This window comes from Anopheles coluzzii, chromosome 3, assembly GCF_943734685.1.
Source record: "Anopheles coluzzii chromosome 3, AcolN3, whole genome shotgun sequence".
NCBI lineage: Eukaryota > Metazoa > Arthropoda > Insecta > Diptera > Culicidae > Anopheles > Anopheles coluzzii.
This window is the reverse complement of record NC_064671.1, coordinates 8854502-8873379: the sequence shown is the minus strand read 5'-3', so window position 1 is coordinate 8873379 and position 18878 is coordinate 8854502. Positions and strand designations below refer to the sequence as shown.

The window sequence follows — 18878 nt, the reverse complement described above, 5'->3', positions numbered from 1 at the left end:
AATAGACACTTCACACCGCAGGTGCATGCATCCGGAGTGGCAATGGAGGGTGCAGGTTGGCCCGCGGGATAAGATGATGGGTGCGATAAATTTACAGCGATTCATAAACCGAACCTAAGCAGCAAATGAATGGCGTTGGGACGCATGTGGGAATCTTTCGGCTTCTGCCGTAGCCCTTCGGATCACAAATCGTATCGTCGCCCATACAAGGGGGAGAGAACCTGCACCATCCGAGATTAAGCAGCCTCAATCAAGCTCTCTATTCAAATGAAGTAAGCAGCACACACTCCACCGTTCTCCAACGCCTCGAAGACACACCAACCTGTCATGGGAAATGAGTTAATTTGCAGTTTGCGCTCTCTTGTGGCTTCTTACAGAGCCGGATCACGATTGCTCGATGTGATTCTTTATTTGTTAACGCACACACGCACACACCAGCCGGTTCAATATTTAATTTTAATGCCACTTCCAAGAACAAGGTTAAAGAACGCTACGCCAAAGCCTGGAACTAATCGGAACACTTCAAACCCCTTTTTTCTTTGGCATACAAACAACGCACACACACACACACACACACCTGTGCATATCTGGTGAGTTGGCAGGATATGGGAGTGAGCTAGCGCTATCGATTAAACATCGTTTAGCCGGCAATCCAAGCCCAACGCTACAGTGGCCTTTCCGTCTGTGTGTGAGTAAAGAAAGGAAGGCGCACGCCACGGACATGGTTTTAGGGTTTTGGGAGTAGGAGCACCATCCAACCAACCATCATCAAGGCAAAACGTTCCAAATTGAACCAATTCCACGGGTGTAGGAGCAGGCGAAGCTAGGCAAAAGTGCTCCCTATGCCACGCCAGTCGCATGATGACAGGGCATGTTTTAACCTTTACCTCGTTACCAATATGTGCCCCCGTCATTCATTCAACCGAACCGGCCATACACGCTCTCCAGGTACGTTTCCGGTTCTAAGCAGACAGATACTCACACACACACACACACACCTTCTAATAGCTTTACATTAAGTGGAAATTGTTCTACATTTTGGTTCCGCTACCGGAATCGCTTTAGATACGGGGAATCGATAAAGTTTCACTGGAACAGAATGACTGGTAGTTTATGGAGATCAGCCAATCACGTCACGATCTGCTGGAAAATAGAGATCTTCATTTTGTGCAAGTGTTCAGCGTTCAGGATGAATACATTTCGTCTAATTCACGTCTTTTTTGAGACAAGTTTGAATTATGTTAAAATTAAATGAGTTCTAATTTATCAAAGAGTCCACTTTCTTCATCTCGAGGTTCGCTTCTTCGCTTCCCCACCAAAGGTTCGTACCAGTGTCAACCCACTGTAATAACACTTTCCACCATTCGCACTTCATCGTACGGCGCCATTTCTAGTGAAAAAATAAAGAAGGGCGAGAACCGATCAACCGAAGCTACACACATAACCATTGCGGCCGCGCGCTCACAATTCTCCACGGTTCATCGATCGACGGTGTGGTGTCCGGCCCGACCGGGCGATAGTACCGTTAGCAGGGCCACGATTATGCAAAACATGCCCTCTCAGTCCGGTGCTCATCCGACCAACAGCACCGAATGTGTTTGTGTCAGCTATTAGACAAGACAACAGACGCCCGCCGACAGATTCCGCCAGCACAGGAATATACATATATCTTACCCCCCATTCGAGCCTGTACGAGCGCGTCCCGATTCGCCACCATCTAATCTGCTAGGCTCCCTTCTCCTTTTTTCCCCCTTAGGTCCCGCGGTGTGCAGCGAGTGAATCGAATCGACCACCGAGGCACCACTCTCTACACACAGGCCCAGATGTGTACCCCCTGCTTCCTACGATGTGTACCCTACAGAGAGTAGTGTTGTGCCTTAGCGCTCGCCGACCCGATGAAATCGTAAACCATGTTTTCCGATGTCCGCATCGTGAGCATGGGTAATTGATTTCAGATAATTAATGACTGCATCGCACCTCCCCGCCCTGACCTGGCCGCCCGCACGGAGGACCTACGCCGAAGGGGCTTACGCCCATGGCTTAACGGGCGTCCTAAAATAACGGGCGCGCGACTGGCGGGCGAGGAGGAGAGCTCACTCTACCGAACCGAACCTCGTGAAAGATCGATTCGCTTGCGCAATGCAAAGATCGATGAGGAGGATTGAACAAAAAAAAAGACATAAACGGAAGGCAGCAAAAAGCGGGCCAATCTTTCGCCGCAAATGCTCCCGCAGTTTATGCACTAGCAGGATCGCCCCCTCCGTTTGGAGCTAGACGTACTGGTGGGATACACACATACACTCACTTCATCAGGGCTATTAATATCAGCAATGGTATTTATTTTCTTCCCGTCGATAATTGAAGTTCGCCCGCCGGCGGAGACCCTCGGCGACGGCTGATTCTAAACAGCGGCTTCAGAAGCACATTAAATTAATCCACAATTACCACAGCCGATATGATGATGGTGGGGAGGGAAATGTGCACGTTTATTTTATTGAACGTTCGAACCCATTACTGGACGCGATTATCGCGATTGGCCTAGAATTTGCTGATGATACCTTTCCCGCTCTGGAGCTTAAATAGCGCGTCTTCACCGCGCGTTATTAAAATCTTTAAAGCGTTCAAACTTCCGCTTTAGGGAATCCCGTGGAGGGACACTTACCCTTATTACTACCGAAGTTCAGCGTTACATTGTTCCAGAAATTCAAGCGACACCCGAACACGCGCATCTCTTTAACGCGTTCTTTCATATTCCCAAGGACACTGCTTTCCGTGAGACTCACGCACGGAATCATCGGAAGTGGGGTGGAGCTGCTGCTACTGCTGCTGCGGGTGCCCACGAGACCGCCCGGAGGGCCACACTAAAACAAAGCCACAGCTACAACTGCTGTTGCTGCTGCTGCTGCAGACTGTAAAACGCACTTTTCAAAAAGCAGATTCCCACTGAAGGTTTTAATGGAAGCTTTCTTGCCACAGCAGAACACACACTTTTCCTCTACGTCCTTCCACACATGCACGATCGTTTCACACGGCACCACTAAACACAAAGCACACAAACACACACACACACACAATGTGGACACTTTATCCTTCGAAAGCTGCTGCCTATTCCTCTGCAAAAACAAAGCACAAGACGATCAATTCCATGCACCGGCACACAAGAGAAACGGAAAACTCGAAGTCAGCGAGAGCGTCAGTTCCTCCGTACGATCTTCCACTTGAGAATTAATGGCCAAAGGAGATCACTTGAGGTGCTCCGATTTGGCCACTTATCCTCCGGAGGTGAAGCAGTAGCGTCGTTTCTTCATTCACAGGTCACCGATGTACCCGTACAGATGCACACACACACGCGCACACACGATCACCGCATATAAAACTAGTTTCACGATCGGTCCAAGACACTCCGAGCGAAAAGAGTGGCACACAGCACGGCAAGGAATTGGGCGTCCTTCAGCGCATCATTAACACATTCTCACCGTCTTCGTCGCCGTCGTCGTCACGGTGATTTCGCGCAAAGTTCTTCTGAGCAGCCACCAAGAAAAGGAACAGTGTAGGGGAGTGAACGCTCCCGATTTCGCGCGAGTTGCACAGGCTAATTATGCGAATGGCGAAACCTAAAACCAGGGAGGAACCAGGCGCACAGAACGTCCACACAACAGTACGGCGAAGGAATACGACCGAGAGGGAAAGGTTTCGGAAAACTGGTTTTACAAAAATTGCTTAATCTGGCAAGCCTTTTCTGCTCCCACTCCACACATACACGGTACTGCGATCCCGGCGTGACGAAAAGAAGAAGTTGTAATATTGTTTTCCTTTCCACGGGCCACGATCACAACGAGACCTGAGACCTGAACGAGATTGGATCGTGTTTTTCTTCTTCTTATTCTTCTGCTTGCCGAGAGGACGCAAGGAGAGCTCGGGAGCATATCTGTGAAACCACCTTTCACAAATCTCGATCGCCTTGAGAGCGCTTTTGATCCACGGAATCGCTGGACATAGGAGGGTTGTGCGCCACTCCGATCATCGATCGACTCCGATCGGAGGATCCGGTTCGATATTCTCTGAACATTCGCTACACTTGCGATGGTTATGCCCGTCTTAGTGCCCGAACCTCAACTAACAAACCAACCGCAGCAGAACACACTGCTCGGAAGCTTCCATGGAGTTCTGGAGATCTGCTGCTGCTGCACTGCCAGCTCAATCTAACAAGAAAAAGCGCATTAGGGAGCACACGTTGGCATCAGCTCACCCCATTCGACATGGAGCTTAAGTGTGCTCCGCTTGCGCCTGCTGTCTCGCTGGCGGGCGGGATTCTAATGATAATGCCCGCACTTCGCACTTCACTTCAAGCCCTTCTTGACGAAGATGGATTGGATCGCGAGCGGGGGCCCACAGCCACAGCCAACCAGCAACCATCTCGAGTGCCCGCGTGGAGACGCACATGTGGAGCGGATTGCGCGTGCTGCATCACTTCACGCGTGGTGTTTCTATTAGTTCCACATTTCTCGACTTAGTGCGGTCATTAGCTCGTTCAACCGTAGTGCCAGCCAGCAGGGAGTGCAGACACACACACACACAGTGGATGTTGGGATACGAAAGGGGCAAAAAAAACATGGAACCTAGCGCACGCGATTAGGTTAACCGCTCTTGTGGTTTAGCGGTGACATCCATCGCCCAAGTTCCATTCCGTACCATCCTGAGAGTGTGAATCTATCACCGTTGCGACTTGGCAGGCCCCAAAGCGCGAGCCGTACAGAAAGCTATTAGGGCGTAATTTAGGTGGAGTGTTCCGTGTGAATAATGTTTTATTTTTACGTAACGCTTAACACATTACACCAGATACACCAGAGCTGACCGTACTACACAGGTTGGTTGGTCGATGTGTAGCATGTAAAGGTTTAAAGATTGTCTCTCCGAAGGAACATTCCTAATGCTTGTGTTACAGTTATGCAGGCCCCAGCAAGGTGGCAATTAAAAGCTCGTATACGGTTTGCAGGATGATAAGATTAGAGAGAAAGAGAGAAGCAGAGAGCAAGAATGCATGCAAACATTATGTTTTCTAGAAAAAAAAGTGGAGCACTTGGGCAAACATTTCTTATCGAGCAATGACATTTCTGGGCGAGGTCGTTAAAGCCGAAAGGGAACATAAAACAACACAGAAACAACACGTCTGTAAAAGACTAAAACATAGCGATTATGTTCGTGAGGTATATGCACCTGCTGCAAGATCTTTGTAAACGAAAGTCACTCCCTTTGCGGTGTGCCGCTCCAGCTGCAATATATCTTAAAGTCTTCAACATTCTATTACACACTTTTCTAATGAAACGAGCAGGTGGTTTGAAAAGAAATAAAAGATCAGTCATATACAAAACTGTTGCGCCATGTTGGAGGTGACGCAGGTGTACCTAGCCGCTCAAGAACACATTTCATCGACGACTAGAGTTTGCAGGACGTCTTGCGACAAAACACAAACGCGCCAAACGAATAACGTACCATGAAACTATCCACCTCTCCTCCACCGAAGAATAATGAATCGCTTTAACCTCATCGTCAGAGCTGGCCAGTTAAAAAACTTTTCCCACACGACATAATCAAACGGTACATAGCTGCAGATCAATCATTGCAGTTCGCGTCCTGCACCTTCTGAACGTACCCTCGGGGAGTAATCACGAGCGCTTCGTCGTACACCGGGCGGGCACCGGAGCATCCGCCAGCAGCAGCAGCAGCAGAAGTCTAGGCAAGCACCAAGCTTCATTCCCTGTTGAAGTGGGGAGTGACTGTGTTTGTGCCTCACACAGCTCTCATCTTGCAGGCGGCCACTCCCCCGAGGTAGAGGTGGTCTGCGATCGTAACCGGTGGCCTACTTTCGGGTCGATCTTCCTAACAAACCCAACCTTCTCTCAGCACGCCGGTACCGGTTTCCGTGCTTCACTGTTGGATTAACCGTTTGCGTGCGTGTGTACGTAGTATACACTGCAGGCGACACGTTGGCGCAGACGTCCTCCAAAGACTCCAAACACCTTCAGCGCACCACACGGTATAATAATAGTAATGATAATTATATTCATTACCCATTAGCTAGCTCCACGGAGCTCCCACTCTACCCGAAGCCGAATGTGGCTAACTTTGGAAGCAACACACCAGGCATATGAGAGCGTACGGAGGTTCCCAACCCACCCCTCGAAGCCTCGAAGCCAGCAAAACGGCTGTCCGCCGATAGGGCAGCACCAACCGTGCCAACTCGGTGACTGCGTAACAACACCCGCAAGACCTATGTGTGTGTGTTTGGCGAGACTAGGCCTAATGTCAGCGCAGAAGTTTCGCCTTGGCACGGGGTGCGTAAATTAGTATGCACCGAGAGAGCTGGAGTTGAAGTGAATTATTGACTCTAGCCGCCGGCAGTGTCTCGAGCACAAGCTGGTGGTGATAAAAAAAGAACGATCCGCGTCTCTATCGAGAAGCAGCAGCAGCTGGGTCTCCTATCTTGAAGATTTTAATAGCAAACATGCACGCGCGTTCGTTGCAGCCATCAAGATCGATAGAGTCCGCTTGTAAAACAAGATCTATCTTAACAGCCAATCAAGCGCACCGACGACTCGGTAGGAAGTTGGTTTTCAAGAACGTAATCTCATCTAACGGGGGAACGGGTGTTGTTGCGGTTTGATGATCTTTGCTTGGAGTTGTTTCCATCTGTTTTACGACAGTTAAAATGCACAAGATGTGCACCATCTCTAGCGGACTATTACGTGGATCAGTTAAGCTCACAAATGATGGCTCTGATTTGGTTCTTTATGGTGTTCCGATGTTCTTGCATGATATGAAATGAAAGACCGTTTCACCCCCCACTTTAGAGCAGCTTCCAAAATTAAGTTATGCAAACACCGATTTTGAGAAAAGGGAGATTTTGTGAATGGTAGCTTACATTGTGTGCATAAGCCACAGCTCAGAAAGAGAAATACAAGAAGCACCGGGGAATTAGTGAACGTGATCGAGCAATTATGAAGCGCGTGGTCGACAGTCTGTTGGCCAGTGTCTCAGGGCACAACGATACCGATCACGCACCGAAGAAGCCGGTTTTTATTAGACGTTTGGCCGGTGGGTCTTTCTCTCTATACCCACATCCATACATCCAGTTCAACTCCTCCGCTCGTGCTCATTTATTTCGAGTCAGAAGCCCCCGTGTGCCATAAAGAACGCACCAGTGCACGCGCGCGCGCGCTCGTCGGTTGCATCATCGCATCATCATCATCGTCGTCGTCACGCGCACAGCATCTAACAACAGCGCTCACTGTGGGCTTGTGGTACGACCCAGTGCTACCTCCAGAGACCGATGCTCTCATAAAGCCGACGCAATCTTAATTGGAAAGCTCTCGCGGCGAGGCGCGTTTGGGGAGTTTTTATTCCCGCGCGCGCGGTCCTCCCAGCTCTTGTCAACACAAAAATCCGCGCGATCAGAGTGCAAGAATTGTGGCCGAAGGACGCAAGCTCCCTTTAATGCACCACGAATATTTATTACCCTTCACCAAATCGCATTTGCAGTGGTGCCCCTTTTCGTGCTGCTGGCAAGCTGTACAGCACAGTGCGCGAAACCAGTGCTTCGGTGAGTGTTTTCGTTTCACCTTTAATCGGCGGGGAGATTTCGCGTGATCTCGCGACAACAACCACCGTTCTTCACCGTCACCATCATTCATCACCGCCAGGGCGCAAGAGTGTGGCTATGCAAGACAAACGCATGGTTGCAAACAGGGGGTTTTGCTAGATACTGATCAGTTTGTTGCTTCGTTGCGAGTTGGTGAAATGACTTTTCACCAGCCACGAACAAGGGGGGGAGTGATGAGATTGGATCGCGATTACTTCCCAATGAATAATGGGACACGAGGTGCTGTTGCAACATTGTACCGGCTGGCTGATGTTGGCTGAATGCACGAACAGGGAAGGATGCAATTATGATCGAATTTCTAATTAATCCGTTCTCATTCAGCTCGAATGGTGCAATTAAAGCAAGTGAGGAATGGTTCAATTTGATAATTATACCGCATCCAGTATTGGAAGAACACTAAAGAGCGACCTTAGAGGGGGTGTCGAGTATCATCTGACAGACGCGATTGTGTTTAACAATGACAGACTTAATGCGTCTTAAAAGGGAGTGGCTTTCTTGCAGCTCAAAACCACAAACCATTGGAGTCCTTTTTTCTCCACGGCATCAACCGCAGTACAGCAACCCGCCCCATATGGACCCCGGGTGGTGTGCAATTTACACGCAACTAGCGTATCCTTTCGCACAATGCAATTTAACGATTCGTTTTGCTCTTTACGCCTTTCGTTTCTCTCTGTTTGTTTACAAATCCAGCCAGCCAGCCAGCAACAACACAAAAGAAAACCGCAGAAAACGCACATACATTCAAATTACAGGTTGCATTAACACTCTCTGCCATCGATACTTGATCTCCATTAGGCCATACAGAATGAGCCGAGCGGAAGGGGGGTTCTGGCTTACCACCAGCCCACCAGTAATAACCCTTTCGGTGCGATCGCATTTCCGCCACCAAGGTCAAGTGACGCGCGAGCGAATCGATCGGTTCGCCGTGCGTACAACGCTCTTGTACGGGGTACGCAAAAATATTGTTATTATTCTTTCGCATATTTGCTGCTTCACCTTGTATGATCGGTCATGATCCGTCGGTGCACAAGACCGCACGCCACACAAGCCAGCTGCTGCACTTGAACGCAAAAGCATTGCGCCACACGCGGTTTTGGTTCTTGTCTGTTTGTGCGGAGCCATCGACAACGGACGAACGTCACTCATCTCAGAACCCGAAGGCTAAATGGGGCGAGGAAAGCACACCAACATCATCATCATCCAAACGTGTGGACGCGCCGAAGGACACAAGTGGAACGAATTCTAGTTGCCGCAAAGGAAGAAAGAAACATGCACCAGACACTTCATCATAATGATAGACCCAGCGGCCAATCCCGGGACCAATGAGACAACGTGGGCTACAAGGTACAACACACAATGCACAATTTTCAAAACGTTCCCTTTTTTGAGAGCGAATTGCAGAGCAGAGGCGCTCTCGAACGAATCCGATTGCGAAGGTCGATGGTGCGTTGGTTGGCGTCAGATGTCACGCCAAAACAAAAGACTGCAGATCGGATTTGTGGCGTGCATTTTCGAATCAAACTGAAAGGAAGTACTTATTTGCATACCAGACTTTTGTTCTTTCATGTATGTAACGAGTCTTGGAACGTTTTCTTTTTTTTAAGTCCCAGCGCAAACAACACACCCAGTAACACTCGTCTCATACATAAGTTTTCTCACCGAAAATGAAAAACTTGCACTTCTCCATTAGCCTAAAATAAACAAACGAAGCTAGTCGGGCTAGTCCATAACGACTCAAACCGACTCCAAGCCTAATCTTCTGTTCCACGGGACGCCTGGTGCCGATGTAAACAAAAATCGCAGACAAAACGAAAGAAGGAGAAAGCCGAACAGACGCCATTTCCTTGACGAACTTTCTTTCGATGACGGTTGGGAATTGAAAACGTAAATTACTTTTACTTTCCTTCCTTCCTCCCGTGTCGTTTTTGCGCGGTGCGTTGATACTTCCCCGTACTATTCTTCTTCCCACAACAAACCGAACACAGACACAGATCACTACCACCACCATCATCATCATCATCAACAACATCGATGTGATTAAGGTGGATCGAACGATCTACCACCGGAATTAGCAAATCCACTAAATCGCCTCCACCCGATTTGGAGTGATACCCGCGGGGACCGGAGCTTTTGGGGGGAGGTTTTCAATGTAGAAGGGAGTTCAATGTACCTTCCACTGACACTGGCGGAGGCGTTGGCGGAATCGATTTGTGGCCGAGTCTAATTTCCCATCTAATCGCTGTGGTACAACAAAGCGGACGGGGACGAGAGTTTGAGGGAGAAACCACGACGCGAAACGAATTTTTTGGAGCTCCAAAATTAACTCCACCTTCTCCGTCACACTGTGGGCCATCAAATGTGTGGAAAATCCGTAAAATACCCAACTCGGTAGAATCAGCAGCAAAAAAAAAAAATAACAACTAGTCCGGGACGGTGTCGCTTTCGAACCAGTGAAATAGAGAGAAGGGGAAAAAAACTATCCCCAATGGATAGTTGAATGAACGGCGTCGTTGGCCCTGTTTTTCGTGTGTTTTACTTCAGAAGCAATTTTCCATCCCATTCAATGTTTGTATGAACACGCTTTTGCGTTGTTGCGTTGTTTGTTACCGCCAACGCCAAGGTGAATATCCACAGCAACGACCCACTTTAGGGTCGTCAGGAAGGCGAAAATCCCCACCATTCCTCTTTCGACATTCTGGATATCTGGAGCAACAGACAGCCAGCAGCAGCACAGGGGGTAGAAGGGTTTCCGAAAACGAAAAATGTGCAACGACCACAGGGGAAGACTACAACTACCTCAACATAAAAGTCCCCCAACAGATTGGAGGACGGTTGAAGAAGTATAATGGAAGTTACTGCAAAAAAAGAGCCTTAATCCCCCTTACCCGTTTCGAAACCGAGAGAGAGAAGTGTGTGTAAAAGACAAGTTGTTTAGTCAATGTAGGCAAACCACACCAAACTTTCGAGTTCGATTCGTTGCAGCGAATATTCGCATGTGTGTACGTAAGCTTCTTTCACCTCGAGATTGCTACTTGAAGGCTTGCTAGAAGCTCCAAAAATCATGTCTGGCAGACACAAAGCCAGAAGACCCAATAGCCTTATAGACACACAAAACACACACACACTGAATCGGAGGAGGGTTGGTTTTTTAAGACCTCCGAATCACTGTGCAGAAATCGTTCCACTGTGTAGGAACTGACGACTGGTATTAACAAAAAACATCCAAACCGGGTTTCAGGTTTGCGACTCAGCTCCATTGAATTTTGTCAGCCAAGAAATGGGGTCAACAGACATCATTCGGTGAAGACAGTTGGTAGGGATGATTTGATTCTCTCTTTCTCTATTCCTCTCTCTCCCTCTTCTTGCTATTCAATCGTGAAGAACAGTTGGTTCCTTGCAATAATCCACTACTTTATAGCATTTTAGCGTGTTTATCAATTGCTGGTTTTGCCATTCTCGCAACTTCCTGTATCCTATCATTGCTACAACTTGAAACACTGCCGCACTGTCTTGATGCGGTCATTGTTGCTGTGTTTGGCCGTGTGTAACAACTTTCTCTCACTTCCGCACGAACGCAAAAACCAAAAATCCCCCAGAAACCTGAAAGTGACAGTGTCCCAAAAGCGTTGCGGAATGAATGATATGGTGCACCCCCCAAAAAAAGATGCAATCAAAGTCACGCCAAAAAAGCGAAACCCCCCCAAAATTGCAGCACACAAACAAACCAAATACTTCCGACGCACGACACAACATCCGCGTAATGTTGATGGTGGTGGCGTGTGTTGTGGTAAAGCAGCAAAGTGTGCAGAAAAATCCAATTCCCCAACGTCATTTGCAAGGCAAGGGGTGGGAGGTAAGTAAGCGATGATAATAGTCCGTGAAGCGTGTCCTATTTTTATCTCCCCTCCCCGCAAGCTTTTCACTCTGTTCACCCTTTCCCATCGCAAAGCTGCTTCCTAGGTTGGTATGATTGTTCATCAAAACAAAACAAACTACCGAATATGAGAAGGCAGCAGCAACAGCAGCAGCAGCATCGAAGGCTTGCGAAGAGCGCCAACAGGGAGGGAACATTTAAAGATTGAGGTTGAATTAAACATGATCGAAACAATCGAAAGTGATTTTCCGCCAAATGTGGTCCACAAAATTACAGCGAGGAAATAAAACCACGAGCCCGGGCGTATCGGAAGCGAAAGAACGGAGGCAGCAGAAACGGGCGAATGTTGAAAGCAAAGCCTGTGAGAGTGAGATATTGAATAATTTTTCCAACGTTTCCCGCACCGCACATGAAGGATAGGAATGGGGGAATTTAGCAAACTGGAAACACGCATCGTGACGGGGGGCCATTTTTAATTTCCACCTGTGCAAACAAACGTTGTTCGCTGATCGCTGTTAATTTCTTCTTATTAAGATGAGTTGTTCGGTACGATTCGGTGGATGTGTTTAACTTTCCTTTTGCTGTGCCAACCCGTTATAAATGAAGTTTCGTTTTCAATTACCCATCCTGGGCTTGCATCATACGAAAGTTTTCGGCGTTTTGTAACGCCAAATTGCTCTTAAACTTAAACTCTTTCCTCCGAGGAGTTGGAGATCGAGAGACGTCAGCAGCAGCACCAGACGACTGGCTAATGACCTTCAGATTTTGCGCATCTACAACGCATCTTCCACTGCCAGAACACAACCAGTTTTCCAATATCGTTATCGGGCAAAACACAGTTTTTTTTTTTGGTTTGCGTCGTTCAATCGTTGAATGACCGGTTTGGCGAGACATTCGAGAAGATCCACTGGCGAGAAGTGTCGGTTGGCCGCGCAGTTTGGTTTTTTGGAACGTAAAACCTGTCGCACATGTGCCACGCTCGAACAGTTGGTGTTGTTGTTGTTGTTGTGTTTTGGATGCTGCCGTGAAGACAACGCGTGTGGAACGTTTTTTGCTCAGCATCATCGCAGTCATAAGGTGCGTGACCTTCACACCAAACCACCGGTTGTGGGGTACGTGATTGGCATCTCGAGGTGAGTGAAGGATGGGATTTCCATACGGATAAATCCAATCCAATCCACCAAGCGTACCAAGAGGGTGTCTGGCGTTGGAATGGGTCGGTCAATGAATTGTTAGGTGCGAGATGATCAACACACTATTCCAATAGTTCTTGTATCTCCAAATAGGATGGTTCGTAAGGTGATCCAACAGAAGAAAAAAAGTTCAACATTCAGATTCTTCTTGAAGTTTTTTTTGTGGAGTTTGCTGAGTTTATTGCAACATTCTTCCATTGGACATCAATAACCATACAATTCCAAGGTGACCAGCGCTGAAAGCGAGTTTATTGAAAGCATCTCACCCGTCTCCAGGAGTGCTGCAACCGCACTCCAATAATTCCATCCATTTGCTTATCTCAAAATCGAACTGGACCTACGCTTACTTACGGTGCAAATCGTATCAAAGCTTTCCAAGCACTGACCCTCCTTTCGATCAATTATTGCACCCCGCCCGCGTGCACCACAATCATCCGCCAAATGTCTCGATAAAGTCCACTTGCGTTCGTGGTGTGCTCAGAAGAGAAAAAAAACGCGTCACCTTCGAATGCACTACCCCTGTCTGCACACAGCTCCAAGATATCTCCAATGGCCACACATTGCTTTATATTGCAGATCGAATCGCAACACACCAACAAAAAAGCACCTTCAATGCTGCACAGCTGGACCCGAACGCAATGTGTCGTACGCAAAACGCCTCCCCCCCACCCACCGCTCTGTTGCAAGGTAGCTCTCGGCCCCTTCTAAGAGCCTGTTAAGGTTTGTCATAGGCTCGGTGGTAAAACTTACGATCGCCGGCGGCAAGATCATTGCTCAAACGAGATATCACACTGCCCAGCTACGAAGGGAAGGGCCAACCAAGGAAGGGAAGACTCAACCAGCTCGCCCAGACAGGCTCCTTGCAACAAAAGTGCGCATTGTTTGCCCTTCTCTCTAGTTGTCCAGCGCAGAGTGCTGCCCGGGCGTAGTGCTTGGATCATTTCTCAAACACTGCAACCCGCCCGTTGGGTCTCCGGGCAATTGGCGCACGCGGGTAGGCAAAGCGGGAAGCCGGGTTCGGTGTAGAAAGAAAGACACCGACGTTAAAAGTGCGACACGTACACGTCCACCGGTGCCACGATCTACGGAATCGTTAATCGTCTTATAACCTGCGGAGATCGCGCAATCCAAGGGAATGATGGAGCACGCGGGAAGGTTGGTTTTGCTTACCAGGACAGGAGGAGAAGAAGAAGAAGAAAAAACACTCGTATATCTACACTGCATTTGCCACGCTGCACAAAACAAACCACACCAAACCAACAAAAAATGGCACCGACCCATGGGCACCGCTTTTTGCACCCAAGATCACCTCCAATTCCTTCGACAACCCGAGTTCGAAGTCTGTCAGTGTGTCCAGAAATTGAAACCGCGTCGCGTAACGAAACGGCCGAAAAATGGTAACAAAAACACCAACAAAAAGACACCTTTTAGGCTGCTTGCCCTGGTGGTGGTCAATACGAGCTGACAATTATGAACTGCAACCTACTGCTGCAGCGGTGCACACCATTGCATAATGCAGGCGTAGCTGCTGCTGTGGAGTTGTTTTGCACACACACACACACACACTTCAACTGCACCTTCGCCGCCACTGCATGGTGAAGAGGGGAGATGTGCATAGCCTTATCACAACGTCTCGTGTCCTCTCTGTTTTGCGACAGCGCCTTATGACATTTTGCCAAAGATCATGCTGTGTGCCGCTGCGTTTGCACGCTGCTTTGGCAAATTTGCATACAGAACTTAGGTACTGTCAACCGGTCTTCCCGCCTGTCGGTGGGGCGTGTGCGAGCGAGTGTCTAATGCCTTCTTCTTTGGATGCGCTTCGGAAGCGTGTTGTGAGGTGAAGAGAAAAACAGGTAAGGTGGTGTCGATGGCGTGCTTAACTGCGCAACGCAGTGGAGACAGCCATTTGCCTACCAGCGCAGGGACAATCGTACTTATAGATTAACCGGTTTTGTTCTTTTCGATCTTTTTTTGCCAAGCGATGTGAGAGGCAGAGGAGCTCGTGTTCGAATGGAGGAGAGAACGTTGAAGAAGGCTAGAAGTAGGTAGGAAGTGATTGCATTAATAATGCTAATGTAAGCTAGAATAGAAAACGGTGCTTGGCCTTTCTAATTTTTGTCTTTTTTGTTGTTGTTGAAGAAAGTCCTATGTAGCTCTCATGTTGTTCTTATCCAAACGCTCCTTATTCCACAAAAAGCTAGATGTTACGGTATACAATCATTAGCATACAGTAGGTACTTAAAATCGTACAACATCAATTTGTTCGTCACTCGATTTAATGTGATGTGAACAAGAGCTGCTCAACTAGAAGATTAATTGCCGGATCTAGTCCGTAGGTACATCGAACCTTGCGACGGATCAGCAAGGATGAAGATAATTAGATACGCGCGGAGAGGAAGCACAGCAACTCCTCTTCTGATGGTGATTACCGTACAGCCGTGTAGGATCAAAGTGCTACAAAGTGGTGCTTTAATTACCCGTATCTACTCTTCTTGCAATTATTTGTCTAACGATACGTTCGGCAATAGATATGTATACATTAACGCCAGTTCCAAAAATACACGCACAAATACACTTGTCAGAGGAAGCGGACGGGTGACGGTGCACGTTCCGCTTCTTCTAAACCACACAGAAACGAAGGAAAGCATTAAAAACAAAACAAAGACGAGTTGACCTGCTGAGAAAACCTGTCCCTGCCTGCGTGTCGATCGAGGGCTGGTGCAGTAGGTACACGATGCAGCAGGCCCCGCGCACGCATATCTAACTCACACCAGACACACACACACATTCACACCAAAAACCGGCCGTGAAGTGGCTGTGGCATGGCTATACTACACACATACAACAGCAACCCCTTCGTCTCGATCGGAGACAAGTTTGAAAGATCGAACAGCAAGCAACGAACCCCAAAGGCAACACAAAATGAAGAAAACTCAGCGCCCCGGAGTTTGGGTCCTTCTTGAAGTTGGTTTGAAAGGTGGCACAGATAAGCACAGCCAGCGGCGGTAGAATTAGAAACAGTCTCACTCCTCTGGAATACACATACACACACACAGAGTGAGGGACACCACACGCAACGCACACTCTTTTCGCTCGGTCACTCGTTGTACTCGGGCCCGTGTGATGTCCGCGCACACCGAAAACGAACACCAAACACTACACCGCGACCACTTTCATCTTGCAGAGCGAGCGCGCGCGCGTTTGCACTTTCGAGCCCCTTTTCGCACAACCCTGCAATTAGCTCGCACGGGAAGGAACGGCGACTTCAACGCTGCAGCAAGCGACGAAAGCTACCTTACTCTCTCGCTTCCCCGTTTTCGCGACCGCGTGCACTTGCACGAATGAGGGCGTACCGCGAGATGATCACAATCTCACGCGAATTCAATTTTTCTGTTGCTGCTTCCTGCTTGGGCTTGGAACTTGGCTGCCTTTGTTATGTGACACTGCCTTTTCACTGCGGAACACACGGGAAGGGAAGCACTGCGAAGCGAACGAGGGACGGAGGAGATGATGATCAGTGTGTTGTGGCGATCTTAACTTTCGAAATCGAATCCCCAAATTGACCATCTCGCTTCGGGAACACAACTGGGCAGGTGGTGATCAGTCACGATCGAACTCTCCGTTTTACGCTCAATCTACTTCTCTCTGTCCCTCCCTTGTAATAGCTTGACGTGTCACTGAATTTTACGAGCACGATGTTTGCTTCGTGTCATACAATTTTCTCCAAAACGGTCATACAATTTTCTTCATGTTTCCACAGTTTTGCAAATGGTTCCTAATACATTCAAAACACACACACACACACACATATGCGCACAAACACTGCCAAACACTAACCAAAGTGGGAACAGGACCACCAAACGAAGGGAGAAACACACAACCACGGGTCCGACAAAACTGGACGGTTCACGCGGACGGTACAAAGTGTACGTCCGAAGTGTACGACAGAAACGCAACAACTAAGCCCTCCACATCCGAAACCCGTGCCATCAAAACATGGGCACTCTCGCTCGCCTTTTTTCTCTCTCTCTCTCTCTCTCTCTCTCTCTCTCTCTCTCTCTCTCTCTCTCTCTCGCTTGCTCTTACGCTCTCATGCTGGTTCCGTTTCGATCATGCTCGAACATGAACGCGTGCGAACCACGCACACAGCCACAGAGCCGGAGAGCATAAAGATGGTTGGCAACTTCACAACCACAAGCTCGTCGTTGCAGCGACAACAGCCGCAGTCAGATCAACACGGGAGCGAAGAGAGCGATCATCATGCTTCCAAAAGTTAAGCTTCTGAAGAGGGTGAACCACCACCAACCAAAGGCAGCAGCAGCGCAACTTCAGACGAACTCCCCAAGTTCCCGAACTCCAGAGAAGAGAGCTCTTGGGCGGATCAAGAATCGAGACAAATCTCCTGGCCCATCCGCAGCTCGAAGAATCAACTCTTCCTCCTTCGCCGCAACGTCCCGAAGGCTGCAGGTCAGATTAAGGCCCTCCGTCTTGAACAAGTCTTGCTCGATCAAGTCTGATCGTGTGCAGCGTTCGTCTTCTTGGTGGGATATATGTAGCAAAAGGGGATGCTCTCTTTGTCCGCGTGTGAACGACCAGGCAATACACACAACAGGTCGATCGTACCGTTCCCGAAGAGGGTGGTAGTGTTTGGTGCGGCCTACAGGGGTGCACCAAACACGGCACAGGGTGGCGCGTTCTACCCCTACTACCGCGGGGGATAGGAGGTTTATTCTTCGCACGAACCAAGTAGCTGTAGGCGCAGAAACGGGAGAAAGAGTGAGCGAATGACCGAACTTTACATACGAGTTGGTGAGCTTTGCTCTCGGCTTTTAGAGCAGGCAGCTGGTGTATGCGTGTCTCCGCGGTACTATCTATACCACTTCAAATGGTTTCTCTTCCCCAGCCCGCAGTGCGCACGGTTCCAGCGCTCCCGGAGCGCATGCTACGAACACATGCAAACGACCCCCACAGGGAACAGGTCTTCTCGAGATGGGCGATGGAAAGCCGCATAAAGAAAAGGTGACGGGAGGTAGCAAGCAAGAAGGGAAGAAAACCATTCCCCCTATCTCTTTTTCGCACCCGTACCCGATCGTTTGAGCGCACATTCGTACACAGGGCCACTACCCACCAAAAGGGGGTTTGGTACTTGAGGGAAAGATTACAATAAAAACATGATCTTTCATTGTTGTTACCGCTTACAAACGGAGAACTAAGCGCTTTGCGTAGTAAAGTGTGTGGTACACAAGCATGATTAAGTGATTGTCACAAAAAAGTGATCATAAGATCAGACGAAAGAGGGAGTTGGGGATGGAAACTAGACACAGAAAGATAAATAGAAGAGCTGGCGGAACGTAGAGTAGATGGTGAAACCTTCATGAACCATTTATCTTTTTTGTGTGTGTGTGTATCTTTTTTTTAGCATGTTGGGGGTGTGTGCGATTGGACTCAGCTTCAGAAAGGGGTCACTGCACTCCACGCATTAAAGGGGTACAAAACGTTCAATGATTACTATTCCCACCGGAGATTTCGATTACGGTTTTTGTAAGGATTTAATCAGACGAGTTATCTTACGCACTACTAGAGAGCTCCCAATGATTTCCATTCGACTTACCTGGAAAGAGATCAAGAACAAGAAAATACATTAATATTACTGAGGCACTCTCATATAGGAAACGATACTTCTAGAAAGATTATGAAATAAACCACTAAAATGATGCAATCCGATCCCGTTTCTCAATGTTGAACGGCACAAATATAGCCGCGAAAAAAAGGGTTCCATCCTTTTTGCCATTTTCTTTGTGTCTGGAGCCAGCAAAACATTCCGTCTGCGAAACAGGCCATTGAACCGATCGCAACAACACAAAACCCGCACTCGCTCGCTTGCAGATACATTTGGTTTTAGTTTATTTCCTTTCTTAACACGCTCTTCGCCATAAAGAAATGAAACCCAAATGTGCAAATATTATCAACCCCCGGTACAGCTCCAGAAGGTTCACCGTAAACACACATTCATCCCGATGATCCCGAAACGGTCGCAGTGATTGTTGTTATTAGTACGGCATCGGTTGGTGTCCGTGTGAAATGATGACGTGCTGCATAATAAATAATCTTCACCCGTTTTATGCACTGGCAATGACATCTTTACCAAAAA

General features: G+C 48.3%; 1 protein-coding gene across 3 annotated transcripts in view; it reads right to left on the bottom strand.

The window, feature by feature from the left end:
* The window catches only part of LOC120958406 (tyrosine-protein kinase Btk29A), a 71971-nt gene that overhangs the window by 30470 nt on the left and 22623 nt on the right, over positions 1-18878 (bottom strand). The window contains exons 1-2 of one of the 3 annotated variants that reach the window (XM_040381186.2): positions 16565-16699; positions 2663-3113 (exon numbers count right to left, since the gene is read on the bottom strand). The exons of the other annotated variants lie outside the window; for them this stretch is intronic. Coding sequence (XP_040237120.1) covers positions 2663-2795 — 133 coding nt within the window. The 5' untranslated portion in view covers positions 2796-3113; positions 16565-16699. Of the gene's footprint in view, positions 1-2662; positions 3114-16564; positions 16700-18878 lie in introns of those variants that run through there. 3 annotated transcript variants of the gene reach the window in all.